The sequence below is a fragment of the Eptatretus burgeri genome, chromosome 18 (genome assembly GCF_056783735.1).
Source record: "Eptatretus burgeri isolate ZD-2024b chromosome 18, Ebu_testis_v1, whole genome shotgun sequence".
Taxonomy (NCBI): Eukaryota; Metazoa; Chordata; class Myxini; order Myxiniformes; family Myxinidae; genus Eptatretus; species Eptatretus burgeri.
Genome location: NC_140978.1, coordinates 9,441,966 through 9,463,367, shown reverse-complemented (window position 1 = coordinate 9,463,367; position 21,402 = coordinate 9,441,966). Strand labels below are relative to the sequence as shown.

The 21,402-nt window shown below is 43.6% G+C and overlaps 1 protein-coding gene across 11 annotated transcripts in view; it reads right to left on the bottom strand.

Annotated features, from left to right (window-relative positions):
• The window catches only part of N4BP2 (NEDD4 binding protein 2), a 96,151-nt gene that overhangs the window by 29,681 nt on the left and 45,068 nt on the right, over nt 1-21,402 (bottom strand). For 10 of the 11 annotated variants that reach the window (XR_015053297.1, XR_015053295.1, XR_015053296.1 and 7 more), the window contains exons 4-8: nt 12,490-12,578; nt 12,249-12,325; nt 7,684-7,803; nt 878-3,063; nt 683-703 (exon numbers count right to left, since the gene is read on the bottom strand). Coding sequence is in view for 8 of the 11 variants with exons in the window: in XM_085864110.1 (XP_085720236.1) it covers nt 683-703; nt 878-3,063; nt 7,684-7,803; nt 12,249-12,325; nt 12,490-12,578 (2,493 nt within the window). In the remaining 3 variants the exon portion in view is untranslated. The remainder of the gene's footprint in view (nt 1-682; nt 704-877; nt 3,064-7,683; nt 7,804-12,248; nt 12,326-12,489; nt 12,579-21,402) is intronic. The other variant, XM_085864108.1, reaches the window with a different exon arrangement.

Below are 21,402 nucleotides of genomic sequence, written 5' to 3'. Positions count from 1 at the left end.
GACTGAGACAGGAAGTTTAAAAGTTGAGTGTCTAGTGTGGCAGACGCTGCTCGCTCAGGCCGGCCTCACACAGCCGACACCACGAATAGTTGCAGGAGTTGAGTGCGTGCGAAGGGAAAACTGTAGCATTACGCTGGATGAAGTGGTCTTCCAAGTGAACATCAGCCATGTTTCAGCACACTACATCATTCACAATGTGCTGGGGTTCCGCAAAGTGTCTGCAAGGTGGGTGCCTTGACAACTCAGACCCAAACTGAAAGAACTCCACTTTTAAACTTCCTGTCCCGGTCGTACACCTGCTGCATTGATAAACATGCGTCACCACATTGCATTTTCATTCTGTGATTGATTTCACTGGGATTCACACCCTCACATCCCAAGAAACGGATGACAGAACATTGCTCCTCCCTGGTGCATGCTTCAAACAGAGCCACCATCTTGGAACTGCTCGACTGACGTCATACGCTCAAAGTTGCCAGATCTAAAACAGGAAAAACATGCCTCTTACCCATAGATATAACATATGTCGTCTACAACTACCACATTACATTCTCGAATTTATATCACCATTTTAAGGTTAGTTATTGACTGCCCCCTCGTATATTTCAATCAAAATTGACAGCAAGGAAAAAAAGAAGTAAAACAAGCATGTGAATAATTGCAAAAAGAAAGGCAAACCCACCCAAATATGATATGTCATGATCTGTAAAGATTCAAATGAAGAAAAAAGGAAAGAAAAAAAAACAACAAAAAAAGAAAAGAGGAAAAATGTGAGGCAAGTCACCCTCTGTGAACATCTCCAAGAAAATTGTACCAATGCATCCAAAAATGAGAGCAATTTCAGCAAGTCATGTATGTCAACACAATTTCCACTTACATTCATCCAAACCTACAGGACCAAAAAGTTCAACCAGCTGCAAGGCAAACTCTGCAGGAAGCACAAGTTCCATGGATGAGAAATTGCTTTGGGGAAAGGAACACTCTCCTTCAGCAGTTCTGGTGCTGCTTCTTTCATCTTTGGCCAAATCCTCAATGTCATTCCCACCACTGATGGAAAGGTACTCAGGAAGTGCATTCACTCCACTGCTTGAGTCGTCGGACGCGAATTCCTTCGACAAAGTTTCTTGTGCATTGTCTGAAGGCATCGTGATTATGCTCCCTGGGGTTTTGTTAATAGCAGGTGAAAACGTCTCTTTGCAAGAAAGAGATGATCTTGTGTAAGGCTTGGCAGACGTATGTGATGTGTCTTCATGTATTGTATCGGTTACATTTAAAATATCTGTTGCACAGATCTCTAAAGCATCACTGCTTAAGCCACCAATTTCATTTTCAACAGCACTCGAGGTACTACCCTTTTCTACGATACTGTGATCATTCACGGTTAAATGCTCAGTCTTCTCTTTGGGATCTCCTGAATCTGCAAAATTGGGAACAGCATCAGATTCACTTTGACAACCAGTGACTGCATCATGTTTAGGTTCACTGTGATTACAGCTTTGAGCATGCGATTTCGGACTCGAGATGTTCGCTTCAATTTCTTCCGAAACCGCGTGCTCCCCAGAGGAAGTCAAGTCTGACCCATCGGTACTTAATGAACCTTCTGCCAATTCAACACCAGATTCAATCAGAAGATTTGCAGTCCAGTTCAGATTTTGGCGACACTTCTCATAGATGTCCATCAAAACATCGGATGAAACCGACTGGAAGTGTGCTTTTAATATTTTTACATCGGCAATTGGGTCTGGCCGATGCAAATCATCCGCCGATGTGCCCTTGTCCAGTTTCATTGTATATGGGATCCGAGTACCACCGGTGTTTATAACCGAAGCAGATGCAGAATCAAAGGATACATTCGCTCTCTCAGCATTCGTTGTCAGTATTTTAACTTCGTTTCCAATTATTGGCATATTTCTCACAACTTTCCAGACCAGAGCAAAATCTTCTGGTGCAGTTTGTGTCTCTTTATCATCAGTTTGTGCAGAAACAATGTTTGATTCGCAAACATTCATTCCATCCATACTGTTACCTATTTTAGGTGAGATAAATAATGGTGTAAGCTTGCAATGTTGGTGCTCATCTCCAGTGGAACATTTGCGGTCATCTTCATTCGGCTGTGTGATACTCGGTCCTACCTTTTCCTCGGCTGCTAAACATTTCCCTGTAAGCAAGGGGCTTGCATTCTGTCCAGGTTCTACAATGGTGGAAAGTGCATTCACAAAAGCAAAAGATTTGCTCTTTTCACAATTCAGCTCTGCTTGTACAAGAGCTGGTACATCCAGAACATCCATATTAGCAACTTCTTCTGGATGAACGCTCTTGAGAATATCAGTCTCAAATGATAGTGGGGCTTGAGCAGGCTTTTCACTTGAATGTTTTTGCACAAGATCCTGAGCCACAACTGACGTGGCTGTAGGTGCAGCAATTATCTCCAGTGACGTTTCATTTGATTCAACCGTAGAGTGGGTCGAATCATGGTTAGCTATTTTGGCAGTACTGTTGATGCTTCCAGCATCAACTGTCGTCTCCTCTTTTTCACAACATTTTCTTGATCTCCTACTTCTCTGTTCAAGAACACGACATTGAGAACTTCCTGGCCATTCACCTGGAAAGTCGATATCCTTCCCTAATAGCAATAGTGGTTCAGAAAGGTTTTCCAAATGTTGCTCCTCTGGGTTACCACTATTTGAATGACCATCTTTTCTTCTTTGCTCATTTTGTAGTTGTTCCAAACTTTGTGTCGCTTTCACGTCATATGATTCTACGTTCGATTCACGTTCAACAGCTCCATGATTCCCTTTAAAAGAAGGAAATTCAACGTTTTTTTTTCCAGAGGAGTTTTTGAGACCTTGATGGTTTCTCTTTCTATTACCATCATACTCCCCAACAGCAACGTTCTTTGCAAGGTTTTGCAAGTATTTCAATTGGTCCTTTGTTCTAATTATGTTTTTCCTTGGTTTCAATGGTTGTGCAGCATCACCATGTGATTGCCACCTAGTGAAAGGATTATGAGTTCTCTGAGATGGTTCATTTAAGGTCTGCTGGATATTCATTTGTTCAGGGTCACTGGAAGAGAGAATAAATCTTTAAACAAGAAAAGCACCAATGATACAAGCATTACCAAAATGACAAAACAAAACAAACATAAAGATAGGAGATAGCTACTTGACAATCAAAGAAAAATGGCTGATGTTTGGGGCATTAACCCTCTGGGAAGCAAAAGAGCGTCAGAGCATTCATTTGCTCTGGCTAAGGGTTAACAACCAAAACATCAGCCTCTTGTTTCCTACAGTGGTAAGCATACCTCCATCAATCCTCTGTCGACTCCATCCATTGCCCTACCTGTCCGCTTATCCAGAACGACAGTTGATCAGGTATAATAATCTGATCAAGTGTCATTCTACATTGCTGTTGAAATAAATAAGGGGCTAGAACAGCTGTCATGATTAAGACTAGTTTCCATTCTCAGGGAAATAGCAACCCTGACAATGCATGAAATATGAAAGATTGTTCACTTGGCATATATGTGTATCCACTAAAATGGTAAAATGAAAAAAAATGTGAGGATGAAGTTTCACGTTGTTTTGAACTACGTTTAGCACAAATCACAAATTCTTACTCCTTAACCTTAACAATTATTATGCAACCGTCTCACTCTTTCTCTCTCTTTCTCTCTCTCTCTCTTTATATTGTATTATCCCCTCTATTAGGATGTAAACTCCTTGAAGTTGTAAGAAATTCAGTTCTTTTCTTAGTCTGCAATATAGGAGCTCATGGAAGTTGGCATGGTGATGGAGAATAGGGGCAGATGATGGGGCAGCATGGAAACAGTTGGACATAATAACCAAAGGAATGAACAAACAGCAATAAAGGACACACACACACACACACACACACACACACACACACACACACACACACACACACACACACACACACACACACACACACGGGGAGGGGGAGGAGGAGACACAAGAATATGTAAGTAAGAGCAATGAATTAGGCAGAGTAAATATGGGCAAAAATATTGTTACGGCTGTGGAAATTCGCATTACACCATGAAGGGCCCGTAGGTGAGATATCTCTATGTACATGTGTAGTTAGCCCCAAACCCGTTGTTTAGAGGGAATTTATGTGATCCATTCGAGCTGCAACGCTTTGAGATAGCCGTTTTTCTGTTCTATCTTTATTTTGTACCAACCACGTCACAACCACCAACCACAACGCCGCTTCACAACAACCACAACCACACCTGCCTCTCAACAACCACGCCATCCTCACCACTCCGCCAGCAACCGTCAACATCTCCACGAACACAAAAGGGGAACAACAACAACTCCCGCCCCGATTTCTCTGGTAAACAAGAATGACGGTTGGAACTCAACTCCCACCCCAATTTCTCTGGTGGAATATACCACCCCCCCCTCCCGCATGCCGCGAAGGGAGGGGCGGGGTGCCGGGGAAATAAAAGGGTGCACGGAGGCGCCGCCAAGAGGAAGTTAGGTCGGGGAAAGTCACACCAGAGGAAGTTAGGTCGGGGAAAGTCACACCAGAGGAAGTCAGGTCAGAGGAGGTCAGGTCAGGGCGGTCGGTGAGAGTGTCAGTATCAGTCGGCGGTTCGTGGTCTTCTGCCCGTCTGGGTCTTGGAGAAGCAGTCAGTAGAGCGACCCGCTCGTTGGAGCTTGCAGTCTGTGGAGAGTCCGGACGTCGCGGAGGGGACGCGGACTGGAGGTGCCGCTCTGCCAGCTGTGTCGCGCAGACCTGCGTGTTCGTACAAGGAGCGCCGGAGAGAGCTCACCCACCATCGCACCGCGAGGGTGCAGGTAACCTGCAACGGTCTCGTGGGACTTGTTCGGTCTGCCAAGTCCCACGCCATAAAGGCCCATGGGCCCCGTCTGCCCCCCTTGTCTTTGAGGGTGGCCTTTTCTTTTGATTTTTTGTATGGATCTTGTGGCGCCGTGTCTTGTAAAGTAAAACTGTATAAGTGTTGCCGTGTGTTCGCGTATTCGGTCGTAGCTCTGCATTGTTGTTTTTGTTTTAAATTTATATATGTGTGCTCTTCATGTGTCGTGTAAATAAAGTGCATTATGTTGAATTGTTCCCCGTTTTGCTGCGTCCTTTCCTTCGTTTGAATCTCCATCTTGCTTCATGTAAAGGGTTTGTAGTGGGCTTAATACGCCCGATAATTAATCGGAACCGTCGAGGCCGACGATAACACCGCTCGGTTATCCCGATAGCACGGAACGGACCGCTTAAGCGGCCCGTGTCCGGAGTCGACCTGCGGCGAGGTGCGATCGCCCGGTCTACCATCCGCGTGGGTACTTAGGTAGGTCGAGTTTGGCGAACAACCCTATCCCACGCGGGTGGCCGATTGGCATGATCGTGGTGAGGCCGAAAGGCCCACCCGTGACTAGCTCCCGGCGTTAGTCCGAGAGGGTCACAACAGAATTCTCCGTCCGGTGGGCGACGTGCCGCGATTCGAGTTACGTGGCCGATCGCATGCCGGCGGGCGTGAATTCGCAACAACATTGTGAATAAGGATGGGGGGTAATAAGAGATGGAGGTGCACTACTTGCTTGAAGTCCTGGAGTGAAGAGTGGGATAGATAATAGAAATTGGTAGGGGGTTCCACAGATAGGAAAATGGAAGAACAAAAAAGTTGTGGTGTGTAGTCAGCCTGGATCTTGCAAGTTTCACCAGGAGGGATATAATGGAATAACACATCAACACATGTATCCTGGAGTTGTTATGCAGGGTCAGAGTGCTGAGAGAGCAGAGAGCGAGAGCGAGAGCTACACTAGAAGAAAGGCAGTTTCAAAATAATTAAACAGACACCAGAGGCCTGTCTGCGATGTGACATCAACAGACCTTGTGCTTCAGCCTCATCACGGAAGATTCCAATATTGTTGAGAGCTTTAAGATTCAATAATATCCATGAGAGACAAATGTGATGCTGGGGCCTCAACCTTTAGGAAAAAGCAGTACTCCATTGAGCTCGGGACAAAGTTTCTTGTAGACAGTTATAAGTTCTGTTTTTTTTCAAGGAAAGACTTAATGATGTTGGTTGCCCAGACTGCGGTTGGCTTTTGAGGCTTTTGTATGATTAGCGCACTGGAGGTCATTGCTGACGGTGAGACTGATTAGTTCAAGAGCCTGAACTTCTTCCAATGGCTGACCATGGAAGTTGATAGTTTGGTTCCTTTGACAATCCTTCTGGAGTAACAGGGTGGGACTGAGATTTTCCAGTGTTGAAGAACATGTTCCATTTTTCAGACTAGCATCTAATCAATTCCAGATCAACAGCCAGTGACAAAGCTGCTGTCTGTCAGTTGGATGGGGTTACTGTATGACACAATGCAAAGTCATTTGCAAAATAAGCTTTTACAGATTCTGATAAAGCACCGTTAATTAAAAAAACAAAACATCAAGGTGCTTAACATTGAAAGAAGAGATTAGCTTGAAGTTTAATTCATGTGCCCTGGCATATGTTGGAGACTCGGCAAAATGTGTGCTCTAGTTAAGCAGACAAAATTTTCTTTCGGGAATAGATCATCAACTAAAAGACAAGAATGGCACTCGGTAGAGCGCATACATCCGCCAGGTAGAACAAGTTAAATTTTGTATCCCACTGATAGGCCGGATCTGCATCTGGACCTCACCCAAAATCTAATTGGCTTGTTCTTGTCACATAACCAACTCATCCACCAAGTTTTGTCAGAACTCGTCCACATTATTTTGATACATCGTGCTACATATCATCTTTGGTCCTCCCTCTCAATGGTGAAGAATCAGTAGATAATAAAAAATAAAATAAAATAAAATGTAGTATCTGGATTACCAAAATGTAATCGATTTGTCCTTGTCACACACCCAACCTGTCCGCTAAGTTTTGTCTGAATCGGTCAATAACTTTTTGAAATATTAATGTGAGGGATCTTCCACATTAAAATAAATATGCGGGTTCCACCACAGTGGGGGTTCCATGAAAATCGAATGTACCTTATTCAAGCAAGTTAATGAAGGCAAATTATTACAATTCCCTGTAGTTGCTAAAGCATTATTCTTCACTCTACAACAATGGATTTAGTCTTAAAAGCATTTTCACGCTCATTTTAAAAAAGAAAATTAAAAGTTGAGGTTTGTGGATGAGCGAGGGAAGACCTCCGAGAATTTCCACAGCAGAAAGTGTGGAAACCCACCAACAGCACTCGGGACAGAGAGACACAAGGAGGATGACTGGGCATGGGAAAAGAAAGAGAGTAAGGGGAGTGGGAAGGTAATTTATAATTTCCAGTGAGTGGGAATAATTTTGTGCAAAACAAAACTCAGCCTGTTTACAATGTGTCAAAGAATCTTAGCAGTTTGTAAAATTGAGTTTCATTGAAAAAAAAATTGTTTTCTTTACTTCTTCAAAAAAAAAAAAAATTATGGTACAAAAGATTTATTCCATAAACATATGATGTACATTAAACCTGTAAAACGCTTCTTTAAGTGGAGGAAAATAATGGCTTGGGCAAGCGAAAATGTGGTCAGATAACTGAAAAAAAGTGAGCATCACAAGTGTCAGAGGATTGGGTTAGTTTGGGTTAATTACAAGAGTTATGAAATAACCTGGATTACGTGCAGTATTCATGCAGTCAGCAAAAGCGCACTTGTCCAGTTTTAACCAACAAAAGCAGTAATTACCTCTGGTTCATCACTGGCTTGGTCTGAAAAGAACTCAAGATTTTTTCAACATCCACTTGGTGTTCATAATGTGCCATCATGCGATTAATTCTCTCTTTGGATATTCCATGGGAGTTTTTCCTGCAAAATAATCAAGAAAATTATAGATTCATTCCAACAAAGGATTGTATCATTTCAATGAAGAAGCAAGAAATGAGCAAGGGACATTGGAGTCTCAATGTACAATGAAATTTTCCAAAACTTGTCTTAGATAAGTACAGGTGGCATTACTCACAGATCTGTAACCACTGATTTTAAGCAGGACAACGATATCTAATTTCACATGAAAAGGAATTGGTCGAACTCTCACATGCCACACACATGGAGAACAACAATCTTTACATAAGGTCTCATTAATTTAGAAATAATTCAAATAAACATATAAATATAGGTTTGCATGAAAAAAAGTTAATGAATATACAAATTAATAAATAAATAAACTAGAGCAAAGTCGATGGCGCGTCATCGCAAATCGTCATCGCAAATCCCCACGCTTCTCGCCTCAAGCAAAGTTGAAAGAAGACAAAACGTTCCACCAGGACTGACCCAACATCAAATTTTGAGTTAAAAACATTTTCCCCCTTTTTAACCTTGTGACCCTAAAGTTAGTAGCCCCACGGGCATGAACCAGGGGTCAAATCCAAACAAATCATTATATATTTCATGCGTCCCCCCCCAATGTTGATTGCCTATACAAAGTTTCATTTAAGAATATTTTAAAATGTACCATAATTGCATTTTTGGATATTTGACCTTTTGACCCCGGCCCCAGGGGCTGGGCCAAAAATGACACCGCTATTGCAACTTCTTGCAATGTGATGATCAAAACTACCAAGTTTGGTGAATTTCTGCCTAACCGTTTAGGAGGAGATAGAGTGACAGACAGACAGACAGACAGACAGACAGACACCGGTTACAATATTTCCCCCATTTTTTTCAAAAAGCATGGGGGAAAAAAATGAGAGGAGGAGATTGGGCCCATACGCTGTGCAGAGCGTTAGTGCTGCTTAACCAGTCTCCTTGGCTATTGGGCACAATCCTGGACAGATCGCCACTCCGACACAGGATACCAGCATGCTGGAACTCATTTTGCTGACCTCGGAAGGATGACAGGGAGTCATCCCCACCTGGTATTAATTCAACAGCCGAGGGGGATTTGAACTCAGGACCCTAGGATCCAAAGCCCGCCACCCTAACCATTAAGCCACTACGAGGCATATAATAAATAAGAAGGTTTCATAAATGAACTTGCATTTATATTCTAAGCCATTATTGAAATAGTTTAATGAAATGCCCATAGCGAAGGGCTGAACGGTGAGCATTTTACATTGTTACACAAAAGAGAAAGTCAAAATAGAATTGAAATTTAACACTCAGAAAAATAGGACCACACGTCCTGAAGCTTACCTTTTTCAGGAGCAACAGTCACTCCGACAAAAAAAAAAGAAAAAAAAACAACTTCCGATATTTTCGTCACGTCACGTGCAATACATACACTTTCAAATGACGCAGCACAAACTAGAAGGGCACTCGGTAGAGCACATACCTCCGCCACCCACATAATGCCTGATCCACAAGAACATATCGGGCCCAATACATTTTTAAACTATCATGCTATACAGTACTATATCGTTTTTGGCCCTATCTCTCATGAGTGAAGAATCACTTAAATAAATTAAATGATTTTCGTATCCAGATCTGGATCTTCAAAAAATATTGAATAAATTCTTCCTTGTCACACACCAAACCTGTCCACCAAGTTCCATCCGAATCCATCCACAACTTTTTGAGATATCGTGCTATATATCGTTTTTGGCCCGATCTCTCAATGGTGAAGAATCACTTAAAAAATTATCGAAGTCGGATCCGAATCCAGATCCAGATCTTCACCAAAATCTAATCGGTTAGTCCTTGTCACACACCCAACCTGTCCACAAAATTTCATCCGGATCCATCCACAACTTTTTGAGATATCCTGCACACAAGCAAACAGACAGACAAACAAACAGACAAACAAACAGAGTGAAAGGCGTGAAAACATAACCTCGTTCACCTTCGGTGGTGGAGGCAATTAATCAATGACTGTGCTCAACACAGTGAAGACAAAAAGACAACTTCCTAATTCACTCATTTGCCATGAGCATTTCATCGAAGTGTGTTTCGCCAAGAATGCCAGACATCTGGCATCCTTTAAAATGGCAGTATTAAAAGAACAAAAACAAAATGCGTCGATTCAACAACCAACACTGCAGATACAGAACCTGCTCACCGGAACTGCAGACTGCTAGTTCCCATTTGGAATTATTTTCAATTTGTTTGACTGCCAGGTAGGCAGAGAGAGTAAAAATATTATCTCACTCTTGTCTGCGCATGTGTGATCGGGACAAATTCAGAGCCAAACACTGTAAAATGGCAGGTTTGTCTTCCGGTTTGTGTTCAAAATCTTCTTCTTCTTCTTCTTTCGGCTGCTCCCGTTAGGGGTCGCCACAGCGGATCATCCGTATGATCCGCATAGTGATTTGGCACATGTTTTACGCCGGATGCCCTTCCTGACGCAACCCTGGTCGCCTCTTACGACACAGGGATATGGTACACCTATTTTTAAACGGGGTATACACCGGCCCAGTATACTGGTACTCATTTCGCCGACCTCGGAAGGATGACAGGCTGAGTCAACCCCCTGGTGTATTAATTCAGTGGCCCAACGGGGCTTGAACTCAGGACCTTTTGGATCCCAAGCCACTGCCCTAACCACTGCACCAACACCAGGCTTGTGTTCAAAATATAACATGCAATCTAAATAACTTGTTCCTCGATCATAAACTGATAAGACAGCGACAGATAGATGAATATATGATGAACCAATTGCTTGACCCTGGCTTTAACTTCGCATGCGCGAGTATAAAATATGTCTACATCAGTAAAATACATACGATTGGAACATGAATCTATACAATAAAATCGAAAATGTCTTGTTTGTCTGCTGTATGAACATAAACCTATGTTGTCAATGCATCGTCTACACACCACACAAACACCAAACAAAATAAGTCCTGGTGAGGGGTGTGCAATCTCTGATTGCTCTCTCTACCTCTATCGAGTGGAGCCTGTGGCTGCTGGTTGCATCATTGGTTGGGACGCGGCGATGCTGCTGATGCAGTGTCCCCCTTACCAGTGCACTGGTACTCATTTTGCCGACCTCGGAAGGATGACAGGCTGAGTCAACCTCCTGGTGTATTAATTCAGCGGCCCAACAGGGCTTGAACTCAGGACCCTAGAATCTCAAGCCACCACCCTAACCACTAAGCAAACACCAGGCTTATTTCTGATTGCTCTTTCTCGTTTACTTTGTGGATTTTTTTTTTTAAATTAACTTATTGTCATAAATGGTTGTTTAATCACTGTGCAATGATTAATCTGCCTGTTGTTTGCAACTTCTTTCATACATTAGCCCACTACTTGATTCCAATTAATCCATAGGATGTTTAATCTGTATGCAATGTTTAATCCAATGGTTGTTTACAATTATTATACCCATCAAATTTTTTAAAGTTCAACCAATGTTGACTCCAATGGTTGCTTACAGTTTAAATCATCGGTAATTTAATCCACTGGGTGGTAGATGTAGATGTTCATTGTTTTTATGCAGTGGAAACAAATAAAGGTATTTGTACATTCGTTCAGAGATTAATTTTGACTCATGTTGCCAGTGGCACATGCAAGTTCAGCCAGCTGTTTGTTCCAGCTTTACCAAGCAATATATTGGCAGCCTTGTCCTACCAAACGGTGTAATGAAAGACAAAACATAAAGCTTGTCAACCAATTAAAATGCAATGCTAGTTTCAACCACCATACATTGCTCTAACGTTACTTAACCCTGTCTCTGCACAATAAATGTATGTAAAAACTGCACCCCATTGTAGGATACTGTCTTTGCATGCCACACTGCTGGAGACTTTGTAATGTAAAGCTCAAAGGAGGCAAAAGGGCCTGATTCTCTCACCATCGATGCAATATATCATTGGAGTCCTTCTGCCACTGTTGCATTCATGCCTCTCCGTTAATTTCAACCGTCAGTCTCCATCCCCACCCAGACACAAGCAGTTGTCAAAAGCAACACACTTTGGTTACTCTTCCCAGATCATAGCAAAATTCTTCTCACATCCATATTTATCTCACATTTGGATTCCTCTCTCCAAATACAATATCCACTTTTCCCTTTCATCTTTCAAGATGTCATACAATTACAATCTAATTGTTTTACTACAGATATCTGGACTCCAACACCAATTGGCAAAACGATAATGTAAGGATACAGAATATGGAGCATGTGGAACGCATTCAAGCTGAAAATGTTGGTGGATGTCCCTTTTCCACCTTTTCCCCCTACTCCAATGATATTACAAATCTGAAAGTCTTTCTTTTTGCAAAATTAGAAATGAGCCAAGCACAGTAAAATGATCATGTAAGACCACAGAGGACACACAACATACGGAGCACACAATAACAAATATTTTGAAACTTACCTTTCTAATTGCTTGGGATTGAATTTCCAAGGTGTATCTGGCTCCAAAAACATGATGCTGTAATTTCTTTGACGAGCCTTTGGACATGATTTGTTTCAAAAAAAAAAAAATACAGTTTAAACAAAGGAGGTAAAACCTCAATCACACAAAATGTTATGATATACTGCATGAAAGGGCATTAAAAAAAAAAAAAACACAATAAGAAAGAAATATCATTCCACAAAACATGGGAAATCATTACCATTGCCACGTAAGGTTTCATTTCCCACAACTTGAGATTGGTATTGTCTATGATCACCGGACTCTTGCACGCATCCATTGCCTCCCGGGCTGTTGTACAACAAATAAAGATTCTCCGACGAGTATAAAATGCATCAGAATAATTTTCAACCATGTACTCTCATGTTTTCAAACAAAATAAAAGTAATCAAAAAACTACAGTACCATGTTATAATCTTGAAAGGAAAATCAATGTGCTCAACCCTTTAATTGCAAAGGTCATGGGCGTTTCTACCACTGATTTTCAATTGGTTCAGGTACTGTCTTCGATAATGTTAACTATATTTTAAAAAGAGAAAATCATTTTTTACCTCCACACCACTGTTGTTGTCGAGTCCACCTTGTCCGAGGCCGAGTCCGAGCTATCTGAGTTTGAGTCCTGCAGTTCCAAGTCCAAGTCCTTGACATTCTGAGTCCGAGTCCTGTGCTGAAAGTGTATTGTACAGTGGCAAAAAAGCTAATTTCTTTGTGCTTATGTCTTATGTAAATTAAGACAATAAAAAATTAAAACCGACTAACAGTGAAGCATGTTACTTGCATCAAGATTTTATTCCATATTATGGCCCTCTTGCTGTAGTTTGTTCATCGTTGATGTAACCCTCTTGTAGTTTGCTTCAAAAAAAAAACTGAATCTATCTATAATTCTTGAAATGTGTGTGTGTGTGTGTGTGTGTGTGTGTGTGTGTGTGTGTGTGTGTGTGTGTGTGTGTGTGTGTGTGTGTGTGTGTGTGTGTGTGTGTGTGTGTGTGTGTGTGTGTGTCTGTGACCGCTGTTTCTCGACAACCACTGGTCCGATCTAATTGAAACTTGTCAGGTATATTGCTTGGGACCTGAGTATGTGCCTTTTCAATGTTTGATATTAATCGGACAAGTGGTTCCCAAGTTATGGCCATTTATTTACCAAACCAATGACAGGACACGTTGCTGCGTAGGCGTGGCCGATGGGGAAAGGGCGGCATTTAGTTACCAATGACAGGACAAGTTGCTGCATAGGCATGGCCGTTGGGGAAGAGATCCTCAACTGCGTTCCCCATTATGGGTTACAACGTACGGACTTCCGGATAGTGATGACTTACTGTATTCTAATAATTTCTCAATTTCTTATGCGCATTTATAGATAAACACAATGCCCCAATCCAGTCATCGTTTACGAGAGCGAAGGAATGGCCTGTGTGTGTGTTTGAAAGTTTTTTTGATTTTTTTTGCACATACGGCCACGCAAAGGCGAAGGAACGGCCTGTGTGGTTGTTGTTTCTGGCACGCGGTTTGAATTTTTTTTTTGCACATACAGCCACGCACGTATGGGCACGCGAGAGCGAAGGAACGGCCTGTGTGGTTGTTGTTTCTGGCACACGGTTTGAAAGTTTTTTTTTTATTTTTGGACATACGGCCATGCACGTACGGACACGCACTCGTAATAATAAATAGCAATAAAAATTTTAAATAGTAAGAGTCTGATTTCCAATGCCTTGATATAGTATAAGGCCTTGTTCGGCCTTTCTTTTTTCATGAAAAATCAATGAATTAAATGTATAAACGTTCGGCTACGGACAATATTGACATATAGAAATTAAACACACGTGTCAACTACATGAATAGTAGGGTGTTTCATATTGCAACTTTTTTGCGCTAGTCAAGTTGGCTACCCGTCGTAGCTTTCCAATATGGATAAAAACGCCACTCGCCGATTTTTAGAATTTTCCTCCCAAAAATGGCCGCCGGCGGCCATTTTTTCCAAAATGGCGACCTTTTTTCGTGTTTTGACACAGAAATCGACTCCTACACCTGCTAAAATACGTTAATGTTACTTGATATGTGTATGTTTGTAGATGATTATGATTGCTATGTCTGCTTGCAGTCGGGGACGAGACATTAGGCATCCAATATGGCGGAAAAATCCAAAATGGCGTCCAAGATGGCCGAATTTTGGCCACTGGAAAGTTGTTCCCTCCGATGTGGGTTCTAATATGTCTAGTTATAGGTTTTTGGGTGTGCTGAAATCGTTTTTATGCTCTAAAATGCAGTATATCTGTCACAGAGATGTCTACGGGGGTCATGCTCTTGCGTTAAGAAGTAGTTCTTGCAAGTCCGAAGAAGAATTTTCAATATTCTCGCCCTCATTGATATCAGAAAATAACAATTAAATATTCGAAGGTCAAACATGTATTTATTTAACATGTACAGTATATACACGAATTACTATTATACGAATGCCATCATGAATGTTCTAATATGAATTCATGTATGCGTGCCTATCAGCCTCGATAATCAATAATATTGGCCATGGCATGGCATACATGGCTGTAGCGACATTTCAAATTAAAATTTCCATAGTTCAAAAACATCAATGTTCACACTTCGCTTCATATAGTTATGTACATTTTGTGAAGAGTGGATTTCGTGTATCCAGAATAATTCTGCCTGTGCCACTCAACCACTTGAAGCAAAGCTTGCCTTTGCTGTTCATCCCTCGTTTTGTCTATAAAATCCGAAATCAACTTAATTCCACGCTCTGCAAGGTCGTTAACTATGTGAACATTGTGCACATAGTTTGCAAATTTTTGGTAACCATCACTTTCTGGCCATGTGCTTGCAGGCTCACACATCCATTCTACATCTAGTACATCATATAGTTCAAGAAGATTGAATAACCGCCACGAGTCGTCATCTATGAAACTGCTGAGACACAGGTCACTACTCTCATTCTCATCCACGGCCAGAAATTTTGGCTTTCCTGAGCTGAGCTGATCATGAGGTCGTCTAGGTGTCTGATGCAACAGTTTTGCCATCGTTTCTCGCTCATCTGTGGGCACGTTGGAATCGGCAAGAGCGAAAATTACCAATTGCGGTGTCAAATACCATAGGTGTCGATCACTCCTTCATATATACGTGAAAATGAAGACAACTATATGAAGCGAAGTGTGAACATTGATGTTTTTGAACTATGGAAATTTTAATTTGAAATGTCGCTACAGCCATGTATGCCATACTATGGCCAATATTATTGATTATCGAGGCTGATAGGCACGCATTCATGAATTCATATTAGAACATTCATTATGGCATTCGTATATATACTGTACATGTTAAATAAATACATGTTTGACCTTCGAATATTTAATTGTTATTTTCTGATATGAATGAGGGCGAGAATATTCAAAATTCTTCTTCCGACTTGCAAGAACTACTTCTTAACGCGAGAGCATGACCCCCGTCGACGTCTCTGTGACAGATATACTGCATTTTAGAGCATAAAAACGAATTCAGCACACCCAAAAATCTATAACTAGACATATTGGAACCCACATCGGAGGGAACAACTTTTCAGTGGCCAAAAATCGGCCATCTTGGACGCCATTTTGGATTTTTCCGCCATATTGGATGCCTAATGTCTTGTCCCCGACTGCGAGCAGACATAGAAATCATAATCATCTACAAACATACACATATCAAGTAACATTAACGTATTTTAGCAGGTGCAGGAGTCGATTTCTGTGTCAAAACGCGAAAAAAGGCCGCCATCTTGGAAAAAATGGCCGCCGGCGGCCATTTTTGGGAGGAAAATTCTAAAAATCGGCGAGTGGGGTTTTTATCCATATTGGAAAGCTACGACGGGTAGCCAACTTGACTAGCGCAAAAAAGTTGCAATATGAAACACCCTAATTTTATAGACATGAAATGTTGAATTAAAAACGAAAGTTTAATGAGGACTAAAAGAGAAATTAGGTTGTATTTTAATCAAAATAATAATAATCGGCATCATTTTTAAGTGCTTTATAGTCACTGAAACAAGCGTTATGTTGTTGGTAAGAGGAGAGATGGGAGACTTGTATATTAACTGTTACAGCAAATTAAAAAAAAGACATTTCAGTACTTTCAAGGGCTCAAAAATAAAACACTGAAACCATTAAAGCAAGTCGTCCAATATGACATCCCTCTAAGGCGCCAAGCACACACACACACACACACACACACACACACACACACACACACACACACACACACACACACACACACACACACACACACACACACACACACACACAACGTAGCTATTTCTGGTGGTCAGGCTGGACCGTGGAGTGGATGCAACTGTCCCTGGATCGGCGTCGGACGAGCAGGCCTTGCTCTCGTCAGGGGGGCAGGAGAAACCGTGGTGCTGTCGACCTCCTGGTCTTGGCCCAAGTCTGCTCACAGCCGCCAGGGAACCAGTTCTGGCGCCAAGTTGCGAGCAGGAGAGGGAGGCAGGTCCGCCCGCCGTTCGACCCCGTACTCCGAGTCAGCAGAACCCCAGAGCCAATCAAGGTGAGGCACGAGGCTCAGCAAGGCTCCAAGACACGATCAAGAACACGATCGAATCAGCACAACAACAAGGATGCTCCCCGCGCAACAGCCTCCCCACCAAAAAAACACGATCTTTTGGTTGTAATCTTCTTCCTCTTCCTTTCCGACCCCGAACAAAACCTTTTTATCCTTCGTCCTCGTCACTCCCAATCGAGCCGTTTATTGGCCCACCGCCATCGCCTTCCGCCAATCGTGATCACGGGGCGGAGCCATCCGCTGCACTGTCCTGTGACGTCACGGCCAGTCTTCAGAGAATACCAAAAGGGGTTTACACAGACACACTTACCCTATCCCGTGTCCCTATCTAAGGCCAAAAAAAAAAAAATGTTGCATTGGCGTAACGGGTCACTGAAAAATAGGGTAGGTCGGTCGGGATCTTTTTTTTTATTTTTTTTTATTTTTCCTAATAAATCCCTCCCAAAATCTCCCCTGGCTCGAGTACCACCCTTTTTGTCGGCGGGTTCTGTCCGAAACACTTCCGGGTTTTTGCGATCGCGATCGCAATCAACAAGATACTTGAAAACGATAGCAAAACAACAAAAATAGCAATAAAATAGGGTCGGCAAAATTTTTCGATAGCAAAAAAACAAAAAAAAACTGTAGGGTCGGCGGAATTTTTAGGGTCGGGCCGGTTACGCCAATGCAACATTTTTTTTTTTTGGCCTAATTACGTGACATTTATCATTTCCCCCTTGAAGAAATGAACATTTACTAGACAACTTATCACCACTGAATTGCTACTTATTACATCGAGATCCTGGTAAACTCGAACAGCATGGCATACCTAATTAAACATCCTAATTACCCTTTGAATGCATACCCCCCCCCCCCTCAAACGTAACACTGCCCCCTCCTCTGGTACCGCAGCTCCTGCAAGGTATATCACAGGCGCTACCGTACCAGCCTTAACACTCACTGACTCACACCTAATTAACCTAACGAAATAAAGTAGGAGGGGCAATGGGCAGCGAGTCGCAGCTAACTTACCTATCCTGCTTAATGTACTACCCCCTTATGGCCTTATCCTCGCCTAAACAATCATTCGTTTTTTTTGTTTTTTTTATTTTATCACATGAGAGCAGTGAGCGAAGTTGTACTCCATCCTCCGGATCATCGCTCTTGCCCAGCACTCTTCCAGTGATCTGGGGAGGGGAAACAAAAGGTTCCACAAAAACACAACACTTATACTTTACATTCCTACTCTAAGCCTTAACGACATTATTCACAGGATATTTACACTTGACCGCCTCCCCCAGTGGATGCTAATAGACCCAGCGTAAACCTGGGGAGCCAATTTTCAAATTTGCTTGCCCCAAAATTATGCGGACATCATGCCCTTGCTGCACCTGTCAAGTTGTGCGGGATCGAGTGGGACTCACACATCTTCACAACACTCACACCATGGTCATCATCACATTTCTAGGTCATGGTCCTCATTTTAATCATGCAGGCTGAATCCCGTCATGGCCGTGGGGTGGGTTACCACAAGATGATGGGGGCATATCAGGTGCAACCATGCCCACAGGTAAGCTTTAGTCCAACCCGGACGCTTCTCCGCCCCGCTCCCTTTGATTCCCTCCCCCCTGGTAGCCATCAGCTCTAATCCCGTACAACACTCTGGAAGGGGTCTCACTGCCTTGGTCGCCCAACCAGACCCTCTCCCAGTTGCCTCCAGACACTGTCACCATTAGCCACCAGGTGGTGAATCTCCTTGAAGGGGGTCGCAATTCACGCTCACCGTGAGCTTCAGCAATCCCTGTGGACAAGCACATCATCCCCACCCACAAAACCCACATGACTCTCCCACCCCATCGGCCTTACATGTGACACCTGCATTTCTAACACTTCACCGACCATGACCTTCCCTGTTACCACACCATGCCCAATAAAAAAACAATGTGTGCACCATACATTTCACTTCTTCACTTAAAACAACTCACACAGCACTTCTCACCCGATCCACGCACCAGCCATTGGACAGCCACTTGTGCCCGCTTTGTTTCCAATTACCCACTGTCCCGATTGTCACTCTAAACCCAGCAGAACTTACAAACCCATGCCAATTTTTCCACAATTCATTTTTTTCACCAAAAGAGGGCACTTCGCCACAATCTCACCAGCCGAGCATGGCCCTATATGCTCAGCCCAATCTAGTCTCCCCGACCCCCGACAGTGATTTCCGGACCCGACCTATGAAAGGGCATCTCGGATAGACCTGGTGGTTCAGCAGGAGGATTCACCCTCTCCGAGTCTAAAAGTCTATTGGAGGGTCCCTCTATCGCCGGGTACCGGCAATATCGTTGCATGTGTCCTCTTCGCCCGCACCGGAAACAACTCCCCATAAAAGGCCCCCGTGGGTATCGGTGTAATATCTCTTTCGGTTCCGGACCCCCTCGGCCATAATCGAATTGCTCTATTGGCTGGGCTGGACCCTGCCGCTTTGGCGCACTAACTACCGGATTACCCTTTATCAAACTCGACAGTTTCTGGCAAATTTCCTGAAACATTTGGGTAATGCCAATTTCTCCCAGCCCCCGTCCCTGATCCTGGATCTCCGCCTGTCGGATCGTCACCGATGGCCTCTCTGGAACCCGACCCGGCTGACTCCACGAGGCCAGCCTGGCCGCGCACTCGGCCGCTGGGTGAACGGTGGGTGGATCCTGCAACTCCACTAGCGCTCGGACCTCAGGGTCAGGAAGAGCAGCTAAAAATTTCTCTAGTGCCAGTCTGTCCCATGCCTCCACTGTAAGGTCCCGATACGCGATCCTGACTGATTGGTAAATGTCCTGTGCCAGCTCCTGCACTGTCTCACCCGGCTTTAATCTGCGGTGCTGGAGCTGGGCCCGCACCAGATCACAGTTTGCCACGAACCCAAACCGACGGCTCAACGCCTCGCAAATGTGGGAGCTGGTCAACATCCCCTCCGCGATCATGTTTAACACATCTGCGGCTGGTCCCCGCAACGTCGCCACCAAATTCCCTGTACGTTCCCGCTCATTCCACCCGTTTAGTCGGGAAATGCACTCAAATTGTGTCAGAAAAGCTTCAACGCTCCCTGACCCGTCGAAATTTACCTGGGGGATCACTTTTACGGTGGCCCGCTTCTCAGTTTCTCCCTTGTCCGAATCCAGCCCAGGGATCAAACACCCTTGTGGCTGCGTATCCAATTTCGGAGCCCACTGTGGCCAAAGATGTTTTGTGGTGAGGGTCTCATGGGTCAATTTTGCCTCCTGTTCCAAACGTTGAATGGACCGATTCATCTCTTCCCGCAGGATCTTCTGGGCCCGCACAACCTCCTCCAAGGCTCCGTCACGAGTTTGTAGCTGCTCCTCAACCAACCCGGACACTCTACTTACAAAAGATGGCTCTACCAGGCCTTTATCCAAGACTTAATCTTGGCTCATAATTTTATCTTGTTCGTCCAAACGAGCCTCCAATCCTTTTACCTCCTCCGCCAAATTCATCCCTTGCTTCCTCAGCTCTCCCCACTCTTCAACTTGCAGCTGCATACGAGCATCCACACAGGCACGATGACGTTCCAGGCTTTCATCCACTTTATCAACCCGAATGTTCGTTGCATCAATTTTATCTACCAATTTTTTCCGTATATTTTCCCCCTCCAATGTAATTTCTACCTTTGTTTCCTCCAATCTATCCTCGAATTTACTTTGTATTTCTCCCAATTTAACATCCACACACTCCTGCATCTCAGTTTTCATTTTCTCCATCTTTTCCCCCAATTCATCCCTCATTAAATCAATCCGTGCACCCAACTGTTCCCCCATTACCCCCAATCGATCCGCCATCTCTGCCCTCTGTGCCGTCATTTCTGTCCTCTGTGTCACGAATTGATTTTCCATTTGTGCCGTCATTTCTGCGATTTGTGCCCCCTGTGCCGTCATGTCTGCCCTCTGTGTCACGAATTGATTTTCCATTTGTGCCGTCATTTCTGCCATTTGTGCCCCCTGTGCCATCATTTTTGCCCCCTGTGCTGTAATTGCACTCATTAAACGTTCCAACAGTGTCTGGATCGTCATCGCACCGGTTTCCGGCACTGCCGGCTCCGTTATGGGCGATGAAGCACGGTCCACGCTCGGAATGGGGGAGGTTCCAACCCTACCCCCGTCTCTCCCTTCTTCCCCCGACTCGCTGCCAGACACGTGGCCTTCCTCCTCAAACATCTGCACATCCGCCATGGTGCAGAAGTCCCGTTTGCCGCCAATTAATTTAAATTTGAAAAATCCCGCCAAAATTTTCCCACGCTCGCGCGCTTTTCTGTAGTAATTTTATATTCCAATTCGTGGCGAGATTTTAATCCTGGTATATAATTTAGAGGGGTTCGAACATCCAACACCCTGACACCAATGTGACGTCCACGGGACTTGAACAGTCCCGCCAACGTAGAATGAGCCGAAACGATGGAGGCGGTTTATTTATTTATAACCCAAACATGGCGGTTCTAATCGCTCTACCGCAAACGGGACGAGGAAGGTGGCACGAGTCACTTTTCACTGAGTTGATGATGTTTCTT